Here is a 25,019-nt window from a genome sequence, read left to right on the forward strand (position 1 = left end):
CCAAACGCCTTCTTCATTACTCTATCTACCTGCGACTCTACTCTCAAGGAACCATGAACCTGTACTCCAAGGTCTCTTTGTTCAGCTACACTCCTCAAGACCTTACCATTAAGTCCTGTTCTGATCTGCTTTTCCAAAATGCAGCACTTACATTTATCTAAAGTAAAATCCATTTGCCACTCCTTAGTCCATTGGCCCATCTGATCAAACTCCCGCTATATTGTAAGGTAACCTTTTTCACTGTCCACTGAACCTCCAATTTTGGTGTCATCTGCAAACTTACTAACTTTACCTCCTATGTTCACACCCAAAACATTTATATAAATGATGAAAACCAGTGGGCCCAGCACAGATCTTTATGGTACTCCAATGGTCACAGGCCTCCACCATCACCTGTCTTTTACCTTTGAGTCAGTTCTGCATCCAAATGGATAGTTCTCCTTATATTCCATGAGATCTAACCTTGCTAATCAGTTTCCCATGAGGAACCTTGTTGAACACCTTAATGAAATCCATATAGATCATGTCTACTTCTCTGCCCTCATCAATCCTCTTTTTACTTAAAAAAAACTCAATCAAGCTCATGAGACATGACTTCACACACACAAAAAGCTACGCTGACTATTTCTAATCAGTCCTTGCCTTTCCAAATACATGTAAATCCTGGCCTATAGGATTCCCTCCCTGCCCACCACTGATGTCAGGCTCACTAGTCTATAGTTCTCTGGCTTTTCCTTACCACCTTTCTTAAACAGTGACACCATGTTAGCCAACCTCTAGTCTTCCGGAGCATCACCTGTGACAATTGATGATACAAATATCCCAGCAAGGGGCCCAGCAATCTCTTCCCTAGTTTTCCACAGAGTTGCAAGGTACATCTGGTCAGGTACTGGCGATTTATCACTTTTATGCACTTGAAGACATCCAATACCTCGCCCTCTGCTAAGTTTTGAGGGACCTATTCTCTTCCTAGTTACACTTTTGTCCTTAATGTATTTATAAAAACTCTTCGGATTCTCCTTAAACCTATTTGCAAAAGCTATCTCATGTCGCTTTTTGCCCTCCTGATTTCTAACCTACTGCCTTTATATTCTAAGGATTCACTCGATCTCTGACCAAACCTGACATATACTTCCTTCTTTTTCTTAACTGAAACTGCAATTTCTCTCGTCATCCATCATTCCTTACACCTACCAGCTTTTCCTTTAACCCTAACAGGAATATGTTGTCTCCGGACTCTCGTTATCTCCTTTTTGAAGGATTCCCATTTTTCAGCCGTCCCTTTACCTGCGAAAATCTGCCCCCAAACAGCTTTTGAAAGTTCTTGCCTAATATTGTCAAAATGAGCCTTCCTCCAATTTAGAACTTCAACTCTTAGATCTAGCATGTCCTTTTCCAACACTATGTAAAAACTAATAGAATTACTGTCACTAGCCCCAAAGTGCTCCCCCACTGACACCTCAGTCACCTGCCCTGCCCTATTTCCCAAGAGTAGGTCAAGTTTTGCATCTTCGGTAGTAGGTACACCCGTATACTGAATCAGAATTTTTTTTGTACAAACTTAACAAATTCCTCTCCATCTAAAGCCTTAACACTATGGCAGTCCCAGTCTATGTTTGGAAAGTTAAAATCCCCTACTATAACCACCCTAGTATTCTTAGAGAGAACTAAGATCTCCTTACAAATTTGTGTCTCAGTTTCCCTCTGACTATTAGGGGGGTCTATAATACCATCCAAATAAGGTGATCATCCTTTTCATCACATAAAACAAAGAATAGACCATAATAGCCACATTATTTGGTCACCCCCCCGCTTATTGATTTAAGATGGTGTCTGATTATTCTTCCCTGTGGAATTATCTTCTTGAAACATCTGTGGCCTGACTGCCTTGCAACATTCCATTTCTGAAATCTGGCTGACTGCCTGCCCGTGCTTGATCTCTAATTATTCATAGCAGAAAAGGGGTTCAAAGGTACAATGGGTGTGAGGTATTTTTGATTGCTCTGACAGGTGAAAGAATTGCTTATTATTCTTAGGCTAAAACAGCACGAGCTTATTAGCATCTAAACTACCTATTGTCCACAGCCTGGCTTTTAACTAAAGTGAATACACTGAGATTTTAAAAGCCCAATGCTTAAAATAACTCCTTTTCTGAATCCTTTTATGATAAAACGCTGAAATTTAATCCTAACTTCTACAAACAACATCCAGTTACTCAGGAAGTTTTATATTAGGCATATGCAGGCATGCAACTCTGTCAGAAAAACAGGATGAATGAGTGGGAAAGATAATATTTAAATATTTGTATTCAGAATATGAATACCTTATAATGACCTTAAGTAGGAAAGTTCAAGATATTGACTTGATGATTAAGAAGAAAGGTGATTTAATTCCAAACTGGGGAGCCATGCAACTAAGGGGAACTAGCGGTAATGCTCTAATGTGATGGCGCATTTTGTTTTTCTCATTGGTATAGATCATACAGGGAGGGAGGGACTGTACTTTTGTGTTGCTGCAATGTGAGTTGCAATTTGTTGCAAAGTAATTAGCATCTTCCTTGCTGGTTTTGATGCAATAAGTTTCTGGTTAATGGTAAAGCTCAATGTTAACAGTGCTTGAATCTTGGACATTTATGAAACTAAACATCTCCATGACAGAGGACTCTTTTGGCTATAAATTCTTAACCTCCACAACCACCTGATGAAGGAGTAGTGCTCTGAAAGCTAGTGTTTCCAAATAAACCTGTTGGACTACAACTTGGTGTTGTGTGATTTTTAACTTTGTCAACCGCAGTCCTCCAAGTCACGTTTATCAAACTCATACATTGATGTCTTAAGGACGCAATGATGGATCTTTGACAAGCATTGTCCTTCATCTAAGGTAAGATTGATGCGATTGCAGGGTTTTCCTTGGCACTCCACTGACCTAGGATTCACTACAGTGCTGCCTCGACGTTGGTGGTGGTTATTCTTATATTTCTCCTTTCAATCACTTCTTATAGCCATATCTTTTTGAGGTTGTGATAAAGTCCAAAACTGAATAGCTCTGTTGGAAGTTGGACTGATTATTGGTGACTAGGTTATTGATAAGCAATGATTGCTTGAAACTATGAATTACATCTTTCATTACTATACTACAACTGAAGAACATGCGAGATATTGGCAAGGTTAAATTTACCGCAAACTGCAGTGTATAACATGACCACAATTTTCTGGCCTCAAAAGTCAAGATTTCTAAGGTATTAATGGATAAGTCAGTCCCTTTCAGTCACAATAAGCTATATTTGTAGTCATCCTCAATTTTTCTCCTCACAAATGCATATTTAATTTGTCAGTAGTTTAAAGCTAGTGTAAATAAGGAAATGGAAGATATTAATATTAACAAAACAAAATGAACTAGATAAATTAACTGGACTTCAATTGGCTAACATCCTGGGCATGATGGATCTATATTCCATGCTGAAAGAGGTTGTGGAAATAGCGGGCGAGTTGGTTGTCGTCTTCCAAAATTCTACAGACTCTAGAATGGTCCTGTCAGATTGGAAGGCCGCAACTGTAGCCTGACTGTTTAAGAAAGGAGTGAGAGAGAAATGGGAGCAGCAGCAGACTGATTAGTTTAGTGTCAGCACAGGGAAACTTTTACAATCTATAATAAAAGGTGCAATAATGAGTAACTTAGAAAATAATGCTACGGTTGGGCAAAGTCAACATCATTTATGAAAAGAAAATCATGTTTTAGAAACCTGTTGGAATTTTGAAGATGCAATAAGCCAAATAGATAAGGAGATATGTAAGAATATACATATGCTTTTTGGTAAGGTCATAGGAGAAGTCGGTAAACAAGATCAGAGTAGAGGGAACATACTGGCATGGATTAAGATCTGGTTAATGAACAAAAAGCAGAGTTGAAATAAATGGGCCATTTTTCGGTTGGTAGGTTGGACTGCAAGGCTCATTGCTTGGCCCCCAGCCATCCACATAATTAAACATAAAATTTCTGAATTTTTTTTGATTGTATGTCTGTATTTCCTTTCAATTTATTAGCAAGTACTTTAGGTTTACATAAACATTTAGGAGAAAGTGAGGACTGCATCTGCTGGAGATCAGAGTCGAGCATGTGGTGCTGGAAAAGCACAGCAGGTCAGGCAGCACCCGAGGAATAGGAGAATCAACGTTTCAGGCAGATGCCTGAAACTCACAACTTATATAAACATGTGACTGGTAAGTGATGCAAGTGCAGTGCAATTGTCCATCTATTATAAACAAAAGTCATAGAAATTTTCAAGTCTTCAGATGTCACAAAACTAGGTCAGAGTGAGAGTTGAGAGGAAAGTGCAAACATACGTCAAGGGGATTTAGAGAACTACACTAAGGATTGATACACTTGCCATCAATGGATTGAAACAAAGATTCACCAAACTAATTCCTGGGATAGAGGGATTATCTTATGAGGAAAGATTAATAGAGTGAGCCCATTTTCTCTGCAGTCAAGAAGAATGAGAGATGATCTCATTCAAGTTTACAAAATTCTTACAGGTATAAGTGGGAATTATGGTTCTCCTTGCTGGGGAATATAAAGTGCAGGAACGGCATCTCAGAAAAAAAAAGATATGAAGAGGAATTTCTTCACTTTGAATCTTTGAAATTCTCTGCTCCAGGGGTGCAGTAGTTGAGTACATTTGAGTCTGAGACTGACAGATTCCCTCGTGTTAAAAATATCGAGGTTTGGTGGGATAGTGCAGGCAAATGATGTGGAAGTTGTTCAGACATAATCTCATTGAATTGAAAAGTGAGTTCAAAGGTTGAAAGGCCTACTCCTGCTTCTATTTCTTGTGTTCTTGCAACTGGGCACAAGGAATAAAAGCAGGTTACATTGGTTGTGTAGCAAAAATGCACAGGAGTTTAAGACAAACCCACTCGCACCAGAAGCAAAAGAAATTTCAAAATAATATCCATCTACACTGGCATGTCACATTCATACTCAGCATATACACTGACCACTATATTTGGAAGGAATTTTCAAGACTACAACAGTTAACTGATGCACTGAAAGCTACACCTTCCTGTGTTATATGAATAGGACATACCTGGGCAAGACATCGGCAGTGGCTTCGACAACCAGGACAACTAGGCAAGGGAAGCAGATGACTATAGTGAATGCTCTTTAGCAATATAATCAACGTCCAACACTAAGAGATTCTCAAATGCATGCACGCGCGCATGCGCACACACAAACAGACCCTCTCTCATATGCTAAACATACATCCCCCACAGAAGCACTCTCTCACAGACTTATACCCCATTACACTCTCACACACACACACACACACACACACACACACACACACACACACACACACAGACACACCCCTCACAGACACTCACCCCTCCCACAAACACCCACATGCACACACTCACTCAGTCTCCCCTGCGTGCGCGCACACAATAAGTTTGTGGGGTGAATTTGTATTTGCAGAACTACATTTTGTTTTGCTCAAAAACTGCATAAATCCATGTAAGATTCTGTAAGCCCCACTTTAGAAATAGAATCAGTCTGACCTAACATTGCGAGACAGACAGACTTCAACTTCACACTTTCAATGCACTTTCTGAGCTGAAATGGCACCTATTGTTAAACGCTATCTTGAGAAGGCAACTTTTAGAAAAGTTCTGGAATTTACATATGAAGGAACCGAAACTAACATGATCATTCTAGAAGATGAAAGTCTCAAGTTAAATTTGTTTAATATTACATTCCATGACACTGTAATCCTGTTGCTATAAAGTCTGGCTCTTATGATTCTGCTTCTCAACCACCTGATGAAGAAGCAGCGCTTCAAAAGCTAGTGCTTCCAAATAAATGCGTTGGACTATTGCCTGGTGTTGTGTGATTTTTTTTTAAAACTTGGAACACAAAGAGAGTTTGGGATCTGAGCTACATTCTAATATTAAGGACTAAGAAACTTGGAATTCCAATAGTCACTTCTATTTTTGGTCTCAATTTTTTTTTATGCATGTCACTATTGCAGCAAAACTAGGACTCCAAACCAGTAAACAATCCATACATCGGCAGAGTATGAATGGGGTATTTTTGAAAGTAAGCTGGAATTGATTTAACTGAAGACATTACATTTTTCAACACTTCATTCTTCCCTATTTTAAATGCTTTACAATTTGCATTATATCAGTACAATATAAATCAGAATATTGGTGAGCAATAATTTCACTTTAATTAGGCTTCTTGCTCTAACAGAAACACAAAATAGATGAACTGAAAGAAGTAGTCTGTTCCAGTAAGTGCTTGCTATTTCATGCTAAAACTACGAGTCCTATGACCTTCTCATGCAGTAGCACACAAGAGATGGATAAATGCATTCAATAAAAATGAATGGAAATCATCTCGGATTACATCACATCAAACAAACATTTCCCACTTGCTAAATACCTACTCTTGTTACAGATAGCAACATTCAAACAGTATCAAATCGAGAAGTATGGATTGCAGACAAGGAACCTTCTTTAATTAGTGGCTTCTATTGAAGAGTCGATACTAAAACTTGCTGCTCTAACTAAAGTTCACACTTTATGTTGGTAAAGGTGATAGGTCAGTGACATTCATGACCCACAGGTGTAACAAAGCCCAGTGGCCTTTCTGACAGGAAACACAGAAAAGCAAACAAATAGTAACCCCAGGCACTGTCCGATTACTTAAAGCTCTGTGTGATTGGCAGCTGTGACATTATGTCAAGGGCTGGCTAGGGAAGGACACTTGTCAGTACTCCACAAAGCACCCAGATAAGAATGGCTTAAACAGCAACACAGTGGAATTGATCTTTTATTTAACACAGCAAGTTAACATGTAAACAGAACAATGAATACCCTTTGAGCCCTCTAGTTTCACATAAGGTGACAGCACAAAACAGATCACTTAAGTCTGATCTCAGCACCTGTTTTGGGAGTGTACTTTTTAAATAGTTTTAGCTTGTCTGTTTCACAACATAAAAGGATTCTACTGCATACTGACATTTACTAATTGTTTCGATGGCATACAGTGTACAATAGAAGTTAATTATTTTAAAACAGCAAACATGTACACTTGGCGTTATGGATAGAAATACAATTGGATAAAAACCTTCAAAAGACAGTTAAACTCATTTTTTGATTGCATCATTTCTTTAAGAATGATCAAGTTGCCAATCCAGACTAATTTAACTTCGATCAAAATTGCATAATTAAATTGATTCCATAAAAATGTAAGAACCCCAAGAGATCAGTTAACAATCACACAAAGTGATGAAATCCTCCCACCTCAAGTTACAGAGTTATGGGGCCAAACCAACATTAGTGACACGTCTAGAATTTTTCAAACTCTTGCCTAAGGATCTCTAAGATATGTTGTGATACCTTAGATTCAGCGCTTTGTTAACTAATGCTAAAGGATAACAAACAGATTTTTAAAAAGATTCTACAGGACTTTTGATAGGTTGAGTAGGGCAAGACTATTTTTATTGTTTGGAGAAACAGTGACAAGGAGTGTCAATTTAAAAGTATCACAAAAGGAGTGAAGATAGGGAAATTTCATTAAACAGGGAGGTGTTTCACACAGAATGCCATGTCAGTGTGTTATTGCAACAAGTGTCAGTGTGTTGTTAACCAATATATCTTTGAAGAAACAAACAAAGAGACATTTGGAACAGAAGAAAACACGCAGTTAGTGGGAGAATGCACAGCATTAATTTTGGTCCAGCACAAATGCAATATGGTAGTGATTGACTGTGGTTTCTGAACTGGATGCACTAGTTTTCTAAAAATCTTATGATTATTCTTTCTGATAGGGAACAACTGAACCATCGCCTACAAGTTACCCAGTGACCGAATATTCGGTATATACAAAAGAATATTCGGTATATACAAGTATGTTCACAAGTTGCAACATATTTGTACTAAATATAAGTTTCATTTTAAATGATGCACATTTTTGTTCTGACAACAGTGGAAGGCTGAAAACCGCAGATGTTAAGGGAAGATGGTGGCAGTGGAGGAATGTCACTGGACTAGCCATCCAGACATTCAAACACATGGGAACATGGGTTCAATATCCACCATGGTGGCATATAAAGTCAATCAATAAACCTGAAATAGAAAACTAGTCTCAGTGGCGGTGACATCAATTGTTGCAAAATGTCATCTGATTCAACAATTTCCTATAAGAAATAAGTCAGCCATTATTCACCAGTCTGACCTATATGTGACTCTAGACTCTTAACTACCCTCTGAAATGGCTGAACAAGCTATCAGCCAAATGGATGTGCAATAAATTCTGGTCTTGGCAGTGATGCCAAATTTCCTGAAAGAATAAATAATGTATCTTGGTGTAACTCAGCAAATGTCCTCTTGCCTATGAAATTACATTGTAGAGATTTGAATCATGCAGTTGTACATAAATCCTTTACTGGTGAGGTGCTGCCTTTTAAATGAGACATTAAGACAAGGCCCCACTTGTCTTCTCAGATGGGCGTAAGAAGATACAATGAACAGAGGAATTCTTCTGCCATCTTGTCAAAATTCATCGCATACCTAATGTTACTTGATGATTTATCTCATTGCTGTTTATTGTATAAGATAAATTGTTGCCTTGCTTCCCAATATTATTGGAGTATCATTTGAAAAGTATTTCATTTGGGATTTTCTGATGATTTGAAAAGCACTGCATAAATGCAAGCTCATTCTTTTAAATCAGTGCTATTGGACCATATGTTGCTTACTTGAAAGGAGATAGTCCTGGTACGAAGTTAGAACAGTAAGAAAAGAATTAAGCTCAGAGGCAGGCATTGTGATCATGCCAGAAGGCAATGTGCAGGTGTTGGATTGAAAGGGATGAAAGATACAATGTGGGACACACCACAACTGACTGTGGCAGAGTAGAATTACTGAGCTAGCTGTAGTTGAAAATGGGACGGTCAAGGGAGAGAGATTGGCGGAATTAAGGAATGACGGTGATCCATAATCAGAATTACACAGGATGTCAGGGATTGGAAATTGTATTGGACGAACCATGAACAGGGAGTCACAGGAGAAGCACGCCCATAAATGGATGATAACAGTGCATTCAGACATGTTACAAAACATAGACAGCTGCAGAAAAGAGTGCGATTGAGTGTAATAATTTTAAGGAGGTGGGAAGGGATGTGGGTTTTTTAAAGGATAGGATCGAAATGTGATGACAATGTTGCTGTGTATGCAGCCAAGAACAGGTAAGTCAGAAAGTGAGTTGGGATAGGTCAAGGATACGTATAATCAAGGTGATGAGTTTCGTGAAGAGCTGGGGCAATAAGACAGTAATGCAGCATGTGATTATTTGTAAGGTTAGACTGACAGAAATGGAGTATGGGGCAATTTGAAGGTTGAGGAAACTGAAACAGCCTGATGATTTTGGAGGCTACAAGAACTTCGCATATTGATACTGATAGTAAAGGTCAGGGAAGATAGTTTCTGGAGACAAAAACAGAAATTACTGGAGCAACTCAGCAGAGCTGGTCTGTTCTAGTTTCATATTTCCAGCATCCATAGTTCTTGGTTTTATTTTATAGTTTTCCAAAGATCCATCCTAAGTTTCTTGCAATGGTTGGCCTGCATCAGCTATCAGGACTTCATTCAAGAACTTCATTCAAGTTAGTATTATGGACCAACTTCGAACATAGCTGTTACGTACCTAATACATAAAATGTGGGCAATATCTAAATAATATATTTTCAAGTATCACATGCTCAAAATAACATCTGTTCATCTTCTTTTGGTTAGATCTGATGAAATGCTTAAAGTTGTGCACATATCACCAGAACATTCAGATTGACATATTTTATACTTTTTATTTTAAGTATACAAATTTTCCAAATCTCATCACAACATAAATATTATGTTCAGTTAATTATATAAAGCAAATCTATGAATAATAATATTATACAAATTGCTTTGTAGACTGTGGCTCTTCCACATGTTGGCTCCTTCTACGTGTTGTTCCTGATAATGTCACCTGCACATACAAAATTAGTTTTCACAGTTCTGCTGATGGCACCCTCAGCTCTACCACACCATTTCTCCCAACTCTTCCACTATGGCTAAACTATCAGACTGCATATTTGACATCCAGGACTATCCTCCAATAGGAAGACAAAAATCATGATCTCTGCTTTATATTACAATTTTTATTTCTATGTTACTTGCTCCATTCCTCTCTCTGGAATCTGAGGATGATTCAGACAGTGTGAAAGACAGTGGTAAAGACAAGCCAGGGAACTACAGACTGGCAAGCCTGTCCTCAGTGGTGGGCAAGTTGTTGGAGGGAATCCTGAGGGACAGGATGTACGTGTATTTGGAAAGGCAAGGACTGATTAGGGATAGTCAACATGGCTTTGTGCATGGGAAATCATGTCTCACAAACTTGATTGAGTTTTTTGAAGAAGTAACAAAGAAGAGTGATGAGGGCAGAGCAGTAGATGTGATCTCTATGGACTTCAGTAAGGCATTCTTCAAGGTTCCCCAAGGGAGACTGATTAGCAAGGTTAGATCTCATGGAATACAGGGAGAACTAGCCATTTGGATACAGAACTGGCTCAAAGGTAGAAGGCAGAGGATGGTGGTGGAGGGTTGTTTTTCAGACTGGAGGCCTGTGACCAGTGGAATGCCACAAGGATTGGTGCTGGGTCCTCTACTTTTTGTCATTCACATAAATGATTTGGATGTGAGCATAAGTGGTACATTCAGTAAGTTTAAAGATGACACCAAAATTGGAAGTGTAGTGGACAGCGAAGAAGGCTACATCAGATTACAACAGGATCTTGACCAGATGGGCCAGTGGCAGATGGAGTTTAATTCAGATAAATGCAAGGTGCTGCATTTTGGGAAAGCAAATCTTAGCAGGACTTATACACTTAATGGTAAGGTCCAAGGAAGTGTTGTTGAACAAAGAGACCTTAGAGTGCAGGTTCATAGTTCCTTGTATGTTTGGCGTTTGGTATGCTTTCCTTTATTGGTCAGAGTATTGAGTACAGGAGTCAGGAGGTCATGTTGCGGCTGTACAGGACATTGGTTAGGCCACTGTTGGAATATTGTGTGCAATTCTGGTCTCCTTCCTATTGGAAAGATGCTGTGAAACTTGAAAGGGTTCAGAAAAGATTTACAAGGATGTTGCCACGGAGCTATAGTGAGAGGCTGAACAGGCTTGGGCTGTTTTCCCTGGAGCGTCGGAGGCTGAGGGGTAACCTTATAGAGGTTTACAAAATTATGAAGGGCATGGAGAGGATAAATAGACAAAGTCTTTTCCCTGGGGTCGGGGAGTCCAGAACTAGGGGGCATAGGTTTAGGGTGAGAGGGGAAGATATAAAAGAGACCGAAGGGGCAACTTTTCATGCAGAGGGTGGCATGTGTATGGAATGAGCTGCTAAAGGACATGGTGGAAGCTAGTACAAATACAACATTTAAGAGGCATTTGGATGGGTATATGAATAGGAAAGCTTTGTAGGGATATGGGCAGGGTGCTGGCAGGTGGGACTCGATTGGGTTGGGATATCTGGTCGGCGTGGGCAAGTTGGACCGAAGGGTCTGTTTCCGTGCTGTGCATCGCTATGACTCTAAATCTCGGTGTCAAATGAGTGGAACGTCATACCACACTGTCACACTGACAGCAAGATTGCTTTTTCCCACCTCCATTATATTGTCCAGCCATGTGCCATGTCTCAGCTTTATTGCTGCTGCAACCTTCATTAATGCCTTTACTACCTCTTTCCTTGAACTATTCAAATGCAATACTGTCTCGTCTCTCATAATCTATCCTTGAAAAAATCTTTGCTGTCCGTGTGTCTTTACTTTCAACTATCATCACTGCTCGCTGACCTACATTGGCTCCTAACTAAACAATGCATCGATTTTAAAGCTCTCTTCCTTGTATTCAAATCCCTCATGACTACACACTGCCCTAATTCTGTAATTAGCTCCAGCCTCTCAATTCCTCAATCTCTGTCTCTGTAAATCTCCAATTCCACCCTTTTGCCTGTCCCTGACTTTAATTACTCGACCATTGGTGGCCATGCATTCAGCTGTCCAGACTGCAAGCTCTTGAATTCATCACTAAATTGCTCTGCCATCCATTTATGATTCTATACAAAGACAGGTTGTTGTGTTGTCAACATCCCGAATGGGTCCCCTGTAATTGCTAGCACTGGCAAATGCAAATCTGTTGATCTCTACATAAATGACACAAATGAAGACTCATTTTGTGGATCACTCAATTTATCATTGGATCCAGAAATTTTGCCTGTTGCCCACCTAAATTCGGAGTTCAATGACAGTTGTTGTGCAGCATTCAGACACAAACTTGCTAATACAAGGGACAATCATGATGACATTGCAATGTGTGTAGCACATAGACCCCTTGAACTGAGACACCATGTGCAAATGGATAGAGTTTTATTTGTTTGCACAGTTCTGATTGATGCCATACACATCAAAAATAGCACATCTGCAACGTCATATAATAGCATTTTTCAATATAGGAGAAAACCATTCTGAAGCTTAAGATTTTCTTTGTAATGACACACATTCTGCAGATATCTCAATTACAGAAATGTAGCCATCAAATTAAAATCCTAATTGCACTCCATTATGGACATTGGCAGTGTTTGACCATGCACTCCTCTAACTGAACTTTAAGAAACAGTGGAAATTTAAATTAAAAAAATCCCACTAACACATCAGGAAACTGTAATTATGGGGCACTGCAGCTATAATCACACACTATTCATGGAAACATGATGCCCTTATTAAATAACTTACATCATTTGGACAGCTTTAAGCACCAACTAGTCAATAAAGACTTGAAATATTACCCTTATTTCATGCAGGTTTAAGTTCTCAGGTTTAAATCCAGTAGACTCTAAATACATAATTAGTTTTTTTTAAAAGAACAGGTCAGTTAACTTGTTGGATATTAATTTTTTTTACCTTTACTTTCATTAGTTATAGAAGAATATTATAAACCGGCATTGCAACAGAGTGTACAATCATGCACAGACCTATCCCATCAATCCACAAGATCACTTATTTTTCCCAGTACATTATCTTCCACCTCTGCTCTTCCTCATTCTCCGTGCTGCCAAAAACCTTAACCATACTTTCTCTGCCTGGAGAACTTGATTTCTCTTTGTTGACTTCTTATTCATAAACTGCTGTACACTTCAACAATTGCAAAACTCCACCACCCACATCCGTTCCTGTGTTGCCCAAATCTTCTAAATTGCTGCAGTGGCTCCTAACCTCTAATGATCATCTCATTTTCAAGTCTCTTCATCATCCTGCCCCACCCTGATCTGCAAACTTCTCAAGTCTTATATTCGCATAGCTCATTTCGGTCTTGCAAATCTGATTTCCTCTGTATCTTTTTACCCTGCCAACAGTGACAGAACTTGGAGCTGATTTCATCCTACTTTCTGCATGTCCCTTCCTAATCTCTTCATCTCTCCACTTCTGCATCCATTTTTAAAAGCTTTCTTGTAGCACATGATTTATTTATGGCCGTTTCTGCCACTTTGATTCCATACTTCAGTTTCTGATCCATTAACTCAAAGCATCTATGAATGTTTGTTAATGTACAGATACTACATAGATACAAGTTGTTCTGCTGTTTACAAAACATTAACATCTGACTTGCTTCTCAGTGTTAAGCAGTTTATGTAGATGTGTTTCATGGACTGGAGGCCCGACACTTCCTTAAGAAGGAAAGGTTGGCAGTATGAGTCCCCTTAGGGCACTTACTGAATTTCTGATAGGCAGCTATACTACAAAATTGGCAGGAGCTTGCTAAGCACCTGGCCTTTTGTTTGTGGGCTCACGAGTGTGTGGTATCAACATGTACGATTCTAAAACATGAGAGAAAATCACATTTTAACAAAAAAAGCTTTTCCCCCTTAAATGATCATCCTGACTAAATAATAATTTTTATGGACCAATTTAATTAATTTTATATTATATAATTTTGATTGAAATATAAAATCTTCAAACTGACAATTTTGACTCATTTTTGTTACAGCAAACCTGCTAATCATTCACTAAGATGTTAGTTTGAGACTAGTATTCACTGTGTCAATGTTCATTAAATTGTGCAACTTTTGATGTGAAGCAACATGTTTCTAAAGAATGCCTATATAAACTCTTGTTCTAGTCAAATGTATGCTCATTGTCAAACAAATAATCAAATTCTTAATGTAACAGATTGTTTAAAATTAGCACAGACTTTGTGACAATAAGCGGAGCATACACATCAAGGAAATCTTAAATGATCTACATACTTCCTTGGGTATGTGTAAGATGACAAACTTCAAATAAGTAGTACTGCCTTGTCACTGTTGCTTAAAGTGAAATGTACTTGTGTATTAATCGCATACTGGGTGGAGGTAGGCAACCTGCCCTTTGATCAAAGGCTCAAGTGATGGTTTTACTTTACATCCTGTCTCTCTTTAAAATGACCCATTGCTGCAGGGATAAATTTCAGGATTTCTCTTTATACTGTGTATTTTGTTACTTATTGCATGCCATTACTCAAGGTATCAGGATATAATCCAAGCAATGTTTGTGGTCCTTTCACGTGGTGGCCATCGAAACCTTACCAATTCAAATCAACCATAAAGAATTTCACATGTTGAAAAAACATAGCTCCTTTAATTCAACAATTTCTAAAGGCATGCTCAGAATTTTGTTTCCCTTTCTATTTAAGCATTCAAAATTCATGACTAATTTGCAACGTTTAAATTTGAGTAACAAACTAATCTCCCAGGTATCCAGGCCAATGTTTAGCTCCTAATCAACATGACTAAAACAGGAAATTTGAGCATTATTGCATTCCTGTCTGTGGGACCTAGAAAGATTATAAAAAAGGACTAGGCCACTCAGTCCATCAAAGCCATCTGCTATTCAACATGAATGTGGCTAATCCTCAAAGCAATTATCCCATGCACTCGTCATGGTCCTTGACACTTTTAGCCTCCAGAAATGCAAGCAGGAACAGTCTCAAAACTGCAATTAGCTGACATACTGCCATGAACAGTTAGGTATCAAGACAATGGGAGAGGGTGGCTTGCAACCCCTCAAAAAGAATATTCATGTATGATTTGACCCACTAATTACTGGTTAAAACTTTAGCCTCAGAACATCTACTTTGATGCAAATATATATAGTATTCTCCAAGATTCCTCAAATAGGAACAACTGTTTTCCAAACGTACCCCATTAATCTCTCCATAATTCTGAGCACCTTCAACTCCAACAATGACAGTTCATAGTCCGAACAAACTTTTCCAGCATCATTTCCTTTTGGTTCTCTTATTAGTCTTATAAATCTCTTCCACACTTCCTTCAGTTTTCTGTTAATTTTTGTAGCGTAAAACCAGACAGTACTTCCACTGTGGTCTAAGCAAGATGCTACCATGAGCTACTGAATTTATGTTCCCATCATATATATTTCCTCACTCTAGTCTCATTATTTTGTAATTGCCCACATTAACTGTTGACTTCAACTCATTAGTCCCATTTATTAGTCCCATTTATCCAGATGCCTTTCTATTTGGTTTACTTGTTTTTCACTACAACAAAATTGGGACTGCAGTAATTCTGCATGCCTTAGAAGATGCACTGAGATTAGAACTTAATAGTTAGTATAATTAACAAGTTAATTCATTGTGACAAAATTAAAATTGAAAGTAATTCAGTCTATTTAATAATTAACAGTCCCAATCACATAAATAAATATTACAAAGCACAGTGGCACTATGTTTAACAGCAAAGTCAATTTTATATACTGATATGCATGAAATTTCATTTATTATTCAAACAATCCAGTTAGGCTGGTCTGATTTATAATCTGACTTTGCATACACTGGCCAGGGGATGGGCAGCTCACTGCTGCCTTCTTGGGGACTGTTGGGGATGGGCTGATCCTGGCCTTGACACTGCTGTTCATATCCTCTGAAAGTATAAAGATTGCAGAATACAGAAACATGTCGTCAAAGCTTTTCGTCTTGTGCTCATTAGTACAGATACAAGCATGACAAATTTCAAATGATCACAACAATTTATACTGCAGAGAATGGGTCCTGATTAGTTAGCAAAATAAAACTCTGATTGGCTAAGGAGTTGTCATGGAGAAAACAGGAGCTAAATCCAACCATCCTCTTGATGGATCAGCATGGATTCGACAGGCTGAATGACCTCTTCGTGAGCCATAAGTTTCTCTGATCAAACAAAAGGGTCTTGTGGCTTCACAATGGAAAGAATTCAATTGTTGAATGCCAATGTGTGTACTAATCTGATTTTAATGATTCTGTTATTCTGATGTACAGTCAGATCTGTGAAAGAGTGTGGAAACTATGTCAGTCAGAACTATTGAGTACATTACATTGAGATGAAAATGGGTGTCTCAGAGATGTTCATTAATAAATATTCTAACTTTACTTTGAATATTTTATACAATATAATTACTACCAATTTTGCTCCAAAAGACAGACCAGTTTTCTGTGCAAACTTTAATGAACTATGCTATGAAAAATAACAACATAGACTGGATGCAACAAATTATAGAAGTCCACAGCTGCTATAAAGCTATATAAGCAATGGATGTATTTGTTGCACATCATGTTCCATGTCCTTGCGTCACAATACACCTTGCAAAACCACAGATCCATTAATTTACTTAATTCAGGATTTTTCAATTAAAAAGAATGCAAAGCAGCCACTTTCCTTCTTAAAGGAAATCTTTAAGACATAATGAATAGTTTATTAACATATTATGGGTAAATGATACAAAGAATTTTACAAATGAAAACATTTGAGATGAATTAGTAAACCAAAAACTAATCTTCAGTAATGCTTAAGAAATTAAGTCAGCTTCTTTTTGGCAATTTTCAGCATTTCTCAAATACAAAAAAGAGTATTTTTTTCATATTGAACTCATTAGATGAATAAAAACTTCAGGAAAAAAACAACATTGATACAGCCTGACTGGAGAGTGCTGATTGGTTGGTATGTACACTGATTGATATGCACTGCCACAAAGAATGCAACAGTGATGACTGACAGTTAACTGCTATGCTTCATTTGAATTTTAAACCCCGATTAGTCAGGGCATTGCCCTGAGAAATGAACCAGTCAATTGCTGTCACTTATTTTGTTGAAGAATATTTTCCAATCCCCTCTAGCTATAGGTGAGAGCAGCTAATATTGCACCATTGTTTCCAAAGGAAGAAAGGAGCAAACCCAGTAATTGCAGGCCAACCTAATCTTACATTACTGAAGGACAGAGCAAATTTTCATTTAGAAAAACACGAATTAATTAAAGACACATATACCTACTAAAAGAAGATTAGGTCTGACTGAAACAAATTACTTTTTTGAGATAGTAATAAAGACGGTTCACGAGGACAGTGATGTAGTCTATATGCATTTTGACAAGGCTTTTGATAAGTTCCACAGGACAGGCTAGTCAGGAAAGTAACAGTCCACATCATTGAACTAGTGGTAACTAGGAAGCAAAGGGTAACTGTTAATGAGGTTTTTGTCATTCCACTGGGGCATGGCCAGGCTCTTCAAGGTTTTTTGTTTTTTGCTGTATATAGCAATGATTGTGGGGGGATAATTTAAAAGTTTGCAGAGAACAGAAGAAAATGACCACGTGGCTTACGATGAGGAAAACTTGACTACTGACAGCTATCAATGAATTTCAGGCAGATGGAACAGTGGCAAATGGAGTCAGATAAGTGTCAAGTAATCCATTTGGTTAAAGCTAATGACAAGGAACAGAAGAAATGGGAGCAGGAGGCCATTTGGTCCCCTGAGTCTTCCCCAATATTCAATTACATTATGGCTGATGCAATTTCCCAAACTATCTCCATATCCCTTGATGCCTTTGATAATTAGAATTCTATTGTTCTTTGTCTTTAATAATTCAAGAGAATAGGAATCAATGTTAGGCTACTGAAAAGTATAAAGGATAAGAGGGACCTTGGAGCATATGTCCATGGCTCCCCGAATGCTGCTGTACAAGTGGATAAAAATGGTCAAGAAAGCTCAAGGTGTTCTTTCTTTTATTAAGCAAGGCAGAGAGTCTAACAGTAGGGTGATGATAATTCGGAAAGTCTGGATATACTTGGATTGTTTTATATGGAACAGTGGAGGTTGAGGGGAAACTGAATTGATAAAATGAAGGGGTTGAGATATTATGAATAGGAAGGTCCTATTACGCTTGGATGGATTACTCTTGGTTGATGGGTCCATCATCAGGGGGCATAGATTTAGGTGATAGAGTTCAAACTTGGAGAAGATCGGAGAAGAAACATTAACCAAAAGTGTGGTAGGGATCTGTAAGTATTGTTTGAAAAGGTGGGACAAGCAGAAACCCTCATAACACTTTAAAAAGTACATGGAAATACATTTGTCCATAACTCTGTGTGTTACAGCACTTCAAGATTTGAAATGTGGAATTAGTCTGGATATTCCTTTTGAATGGCACAGACACAATTGAGTGGTCTTCACCTGTGCAGTAAATTCCTATAATAATTTTTTCCATACTTTGGGCCTGAATATAAGTTCCATCACCTCAAGAAAGCTTCTGGAGTGATTTCATCTGCTCTATAATCGATGTGACCACACTCTTGCTCATTTTAATTCACCATAAACCACAGTGCCTTACTGCCACTCTTTCATCCAGCAAAGGCCTCTTAAAAAACCCATATCTTCAATCCTTCAGTCTCCAACTTTAAGCTTTCCTGTCTCCTACTTAACTCCTTTGCCATTTGTAAAGCAACCATGCTGTTTCTCTGTACAAGTAATGCTATAAACAAATAAAAAAAAACAGACTTGTTCCATCCGGGCTTCACTAATACTCTTGTTAGTTCAAATCCCTCTTTCGCATTTAATTTATTTCAATGCATGTGCTACCACATTGAAATAAACTTGTTTTATTCAAAAAAAACACTCTCCTCACTGTCCCTGCCACCAAACACAGTCAACACAAATGGCATTGGTTATGATCAAGAGCTGAAACATACATAGGGGCAAGGTGCAAGCAGGAAATAGGAAAATTCAAGCTGTAATTATTACCTAAAAGAAAGGAAGGAAGACTTATATAACGCTTTTCATGACCACCGGATGGCTCAAAGTACTTTACAGCTAACAAAGTTCTTTTTGAAGTTTAATTGCTGTTCTAATGTAGGAAACAATACAGTCAATATGTGTGCAGCAAACACCCACAAACAGCAATTCGATAATGACCAGATAATCTTTTTCTTTGTGATGGTGATGGCAGGACAGGGATTGGCCAGGCCTCAGGTGTAACTCCCCTACTCTTCTTCAAAATAATGTTATGTGATCTTCCACATCCACCCTAGCAGGTTTTATGGACCTAAGGTTTTATCAGAAGGATGGCACATTCTATACTTCAACTGGAGAAGCCACACTGAAAATTAGCACAGGTCTCAATATTCCTGCTTCAATTCTCTCATCTACATTTCTGCCAAATATGCATGTTTTGCTGAAGATAGAATGGTCTAGAGGTGAAATACACTAAATACTGAATTTTATACCAGCATAAAATGATGGGAAAAGACCACCCCTCCCTGTAGTGTCTTGAAGCCCAGAGAAAGTGAATTAATCATTTCAGAGTTATTTAACAATACTGTGCTGCAGCTCCTTCCTCATGAATAATTTTAAGTGACATGAAACATTTTCTACATTAAACGCAAAGAATAAGTTGTAATTGAGACTTTCCAGGAACTTAATTCAGGTAGGATCCTTACAGGCAGTACAGCAACTTCTTGAACAGCAGTCTGCATTTCACTCAGGCCCAGTGGTAAATGACAGTCTGGTTATTTCCAGGCACATATTACAAGTTTTACAATGGAAGTGCTGTCAATGCTGTCATTTTTAATATTTTAAAACTGTAAATCAGTACCTGTTCAAAAACTCCTATTTATAGAAAAATTATCCAGTTACAATACTCTTGAAATGTTCAAGTTTGGTTGTACTGACACTTGGAGATGGGTTAAAGTCAAAATATTTTTCAACAGGTTTCCCGAGCTCAGCTTTGTTTAAATAAAAACAATTCCTGACGAGGGTGGATATGGTCAAGAATGCATTCATATGTGTATAACGGGTTATTACAAACTATGAACGTAAAATTATGTACCTATGGAAATGAACAGTGTATTGTAAAGCAGCTTGTGCTGGCAGGTAGCGTTGTTGTGTTCCGTGTACCTGGAGCAAGTGGTAATGAACAAAGTGGGGGTTTGAATGAAGTTTTTGTGCATAAATACAAATTACTAGATGGTGACAATGTAAGTTATGTCTGTATAAGAGCTGCTTGTGGAACTAAGGTACAATTCAATAGGTATTAAATCTATAATTAACTATTTTCTAAAATGGTGAACTTTGTTATATTAGCAAACACTAACATACTGCTAAACTTCACATACGACTCATTTGTAATTCTCATTACCTCCTGTTCCCTTTCAGGATTTTTGATTTATTCTTTCTTCCTTTCAGGAGTTCACATCAGAGAGAGCTGAATGTTTACTCGTTAGTTTTATCAGACTTTTATAACCAGATAGGGTAAAAGTTGACCATCTCTAAGTCCTGAAAAACTTAACGTCCTTAATGCACTCAGACATTTGAACCCCACCTTAAATATGACCGGTATACTCCTAACAACAACACAATGCACTGATATCATTAACATAGTGAACATCCCAATGGATGAAATTTATCACCGAGTCACAAGATAGTTGAAGTGCGATTTAAGGAGCAGCTTAAATGACAAAAGAATGGTGAAACTATTTAGAAAGAAAGATTCAGTCCATAGGATCTTGGCAATTGAAGGCACAACCACCAGACATGGAGAATCATTATCTTGAGTGCCTTTTCGCAAGCCTTCCTGGCCATGGCATGGAATGGTATTAAGCCTCCCTTCTTGAACAATGGATTTTGTTTTCCAATCATATGCCTGCAGCAATGAATGCAATCCCTTCTTTCAGATGATACAAACAACTTGGCTGAACTACCTAGTCTCAAATTGAACTAGAAAATATACATTTAGTTGTTCTTTTATGAAATAATGAACAAAACAAAATTGTTCAGTATGCTACAGAAGATAGCTGTCTGGGTGTTAAGACTTGTGGAAAAAGGCACAATATAATATTGAATATGTATGCTAGCATTCCCACAGGGAGGTGACAGAAAGTTAGCATGAATCACCCCAATAAGCCTTCCAACCAACACATCTTGTAGGGTTTGGGATCAGCAGCTCAGCTCAGGACTTCTTCCATACAATACCAGAACTAGGAGAGAAAGTGCACCACAGTCACTGTGGATGTCAACAAACAGTACACTGAGAAAACTTTCAGTGGTTGTCTTTTGGATGATGTGGTAATGGCATAAACCCGATTTGAGAGATTCAAAGAGCATCTTACATTTAGAGAGGTGACAATACAAGAGGTTTTAAGGGAAACAGAGCTTAGAAATATGATGGTAATATGTGAGATCAGAAGAATCAGGAGTTTGTTTTTGAGAAAGAGATAATGATGATGCCTTGAAAAGACGTACCACGTTATTTAGGAGAGGAAATCAATTAAGCCGTCAGTCAATATTTAGGAAGCAGGTGTGTTGTGGAGCAGAATCATTGATCTAACTATAGTTTCAATAGTAAAGAGGCTTGTGGTATTTATGCATTTGCAGTTGGAGTTAAGTCACAGACATGCTCTTATATCAATTGCTAATGTTGACATTAGCGTTAATACCAATAAATGTCAAACTTATGATTTCATGTTTAGTCACACCAATGAACTCACTCACGGCCGTGCCTGTACTTGTACACATCAATCCTGTCCAAGACAGAAACCTAGCAAGTTTCAAACCAGACAGACAGTAGCACCTGGTACAAACTCATTTCCAAAAACAATCATATAATTGACTTGGCTTGCAAGCTTGTAATGTCACAAATAAAGGAAATATTCTCTTTACAATTTACGGTCACGCAGCAACGGCAATGAAAATGCTAAACGTACCATGTCAGCCAATACTATTGATTAGCAAAATCAGATCTGAGCAATTGACAGATTGGCAACATTGGTAGAATTTTGGAGCCATGATAATATCTCTGATATGTGTCCTAAGGAATCCAGTTCAATGGTTTTATGAAGGTTGACGGATATTGGTTTCCAAATCAGGGTTAGGTACCTTGGCAACTGAAACTAGGCAATGCATTTAGTTTCAGAGGTTAGTTTCATGACAGCTCCAAGTAGTCATTTCCTCATGTTGATCAAACAATGCTGATCAAACATAAGTGGAACTCCCAAAATAACAAAGACTAGCATTCTTCTTTGGAGAAAATAATTTTAGCTTGATTCAGAGACCAGGAAAGGTTTAAATCACAAGCATGAGGATAATTCCATCAATTCAAACACTTCTTGCTACCTTGCTTTATGCAATAAAGTGAAACAGTATTAACAGAATTAAAGTCTGGAAGCTTTTTTTGTCATTCAAAATCTCTGTATCACTCCCCAAAGGGTTGATGATATACTGAAGATGGTTGAAATACCCACTGCGTTACTTATCTTAAAATGAAAGATTAAAACAGTAATGGAAGTATAATTTATTAATTGCAGGAAAGAGCTTGTAGAGTTATGCAATTGTTGATGATCAGATAATTGTTCAAAAGCATTCAAAGTAATTGCTAAACTATTAATTCAACACAGCAATTTGTCAGTGGTACAAAACTATAAATCACACTGATTGTGTGAAAGTTTCTCTCCTGTACCAACAAAATTCAACAGGATCATTGCATAGTTCAGTGTAACCATGACATAGAAACATTAGAAAATCATGCACAATACAAATAATTTTAGAGAAATGGGATTGATGTGCCCAGGAGCCAAGCTGGAGTGAAGCCATTCAGCCTTCACGGCTGTGAGAACAGAGCTTTTAACTACCAGGCCTCAGTTTTTGACTGGAGGCTATTTCCCAAGTGAATCTGGTAGGATAAATAATGTTGTTGACAGGTAGGAATGGAGTTTAAGGCAGCAACGGCTGTGACTGGGGACCAATGAAATGGTCTCCAACTTTAAGCCTAATGCTTGAGCACAGAATAAAAGCCAGAAGCCGGGTAAGCCAAAGATTATCTTCTGCAGCAGTATTCCTGTTCTTGATGGTTCACAGAGAAAGCTGCTTTTGAAAATTATACCTTTCTTAGCTTATCATGCTCCTGAATCCATTTAGCCTGATACCAGATATCTTTGAGTTAAGACTGTAGTGGATCACAATTATGCAGTTATGCAATTATGCAAAAATTTGTGCAGTTTTGGTCACCTTAAAAGAGGTGGGAAATGTATCAGATGGGGTTAGAGGTTTATGGAATGTACTGTCTTTTGCGCAAGGTTGGACAGATTGAGCTTGTTTGCACTGGAATGTAGAAGAGTGAGGGGTGACTTGATTTTAAGTACATAAAGGTCCTAAAGCCTCTTAAACAAGTTGGGTGTGGGCATTATGTTATATCTTGTGAGTGAATACAAATCTAGTGGGCACTGTTTGAAATTAGGTTATCGTCTTTTAGGGTATAGAGGAGAGGTCTCTTCTCTCAGGGCAGTGGGAGAGTTTGGAACACACCACCTCAGAAGGTGTTAGACATGGGGTAATTTAATATTTTTAAAGTGGAGGCTTTAAAAATATTAAATTACATTATTGTTAGGTAATGAAATCAAAGGTTATCAGGAGTGGAATTCAAAATACCAGCAAATCAGCAACGATCCTACTAAATGGTGGAGTAGACTTGAGCAGCTGAATAGCCTACTTCTGCTCTCAATTTGTATGTTTGTATGTAAAGAGGGGGAGAAAGGGCAGAGACAGATAGAGATAGCCTGTCTGTATTGTTTGCGAACAGATGGCTGATTGAAGCTCATACTCATGCTCAGATTAAAGAAACCAAATTGTTGAAGGTTTAAACGAGTTGGAAGATTTGCTTAGGGAGTGGAACTGTAAGGTAACCAACCCAGTGAGAGGAAGTTCAGGGGCTTGAACGTTCTGGCTGGAAAGCTGAAAAGGAAGTATGCCATCAGGAGATGAGAACAGCTAGTCGTCAATTCAGAGAGGAATCAGTATAAATGTATAAAGAAACTGTCCATCATTTTAAAGGTTAAGTGGGCAAGCTCACCTTGAATTTATAGAGTACAAGTTGCCAAATGAATAATATTCAGATAATTTTGCTTGAAAAGTTTGTTCAATACAGTCAAAGAATTAAAACTTGGCATCTTATAATGTGATCCATTCAGTCAGTCACAGGAAATTCAAGTGTCATTTTTCAAGTTATCATTCTCTACACTCTCTATCTTAACAATATTTATCAAAGGGCCTTGCTATCTTTTAGCAAGTGTCCTGCACTCTATCTAAAAAGAACCACTTAAAGTGCATTATGTCAAGAGAGAGAGGCTCAACTATGAAGTGCATTTTAACTGCACTAAAATTCCTATCAGCATCCATGTTTACAATGTTCAAGTGATGCAATCAGTGTTCAATACCCGATGTTTTTCTGAATGAAAATTTACAAATCTAAATATATGAAATGGTAAGCTTGGACCAGCCTCATTACCAATCAGTAAAATTATTTTTGGCCACATGATACAAGAAAAATAATTCCACAAAATTCTAACTGATACCTCCAGAACTAAGCAGAAGTTCCAGATCAATACCAAGATAGCACACTGATCCAAAATGAATCTCTATAAGAACCTCTATTTTCATAGGCCAAAATAATTTCTGGACAAACATCATAGAACTGTAAAAAAAATTTATATCAAAAATCTCACAAGGTTCAGATTCAGTTATCTATAGCGATCTTGATTCTTCAATTGTGTTTCCTTCCATTCAATCGTAACGATACAGCAAACTAGAATTAGTGATCTTTATTATGATGCAATCTTTATTTTTATATCTA

The 25,019-nt window shown here is 37.9% G+C and overlaps 1 protein-coding gene across 3 annotated transcripts in view; it reads right to left on the reverse strand.

The window, feature by feature from the left end:
• The window catches only part of LOC132822339 (ERC protein 2), an 820,981-nt gene that overhangs the window by 139,529 nt on the left and 656,433 nt on the right, over positions 1–25,019 (reverse strand). Inside the window, exon 16 of one of the 3 annotated variants that reach the window (XM_060835590.1) lies at positions 15,961–16,012. The exons of the other annotated variants lie outside the window; for them this stretch is intronic. Within the exon in view, the coding sequence (XP_060691573.1) occupies positions 16,004–16,012 (9 nt within the window). The 3' untranslated portion in view covers positions 15,961–16,003. Of the gene's footprint in view, positions 1–15,960; positions 16,013–25,019 lie in introns of those variants that run through there. 3 annotated transcript variants of the gene reach the window in all.

This window comes from Hemiscyllium ocellatum, chromosome 14 (assembly GCF_020745735.1).
Source record: "Hemiscyllium ocellatum isolate sHemOce1 chromosome 14, sHemOce1.pat.X.cur, whole genome shotgun sequence".
NCBI lineage: Eukaryota > Metazoa > Chordata > Chondrichthyes > Orectolobiformes > Hemiscylliidae > Hemiscyllium > Hemiscyllium ocellatum.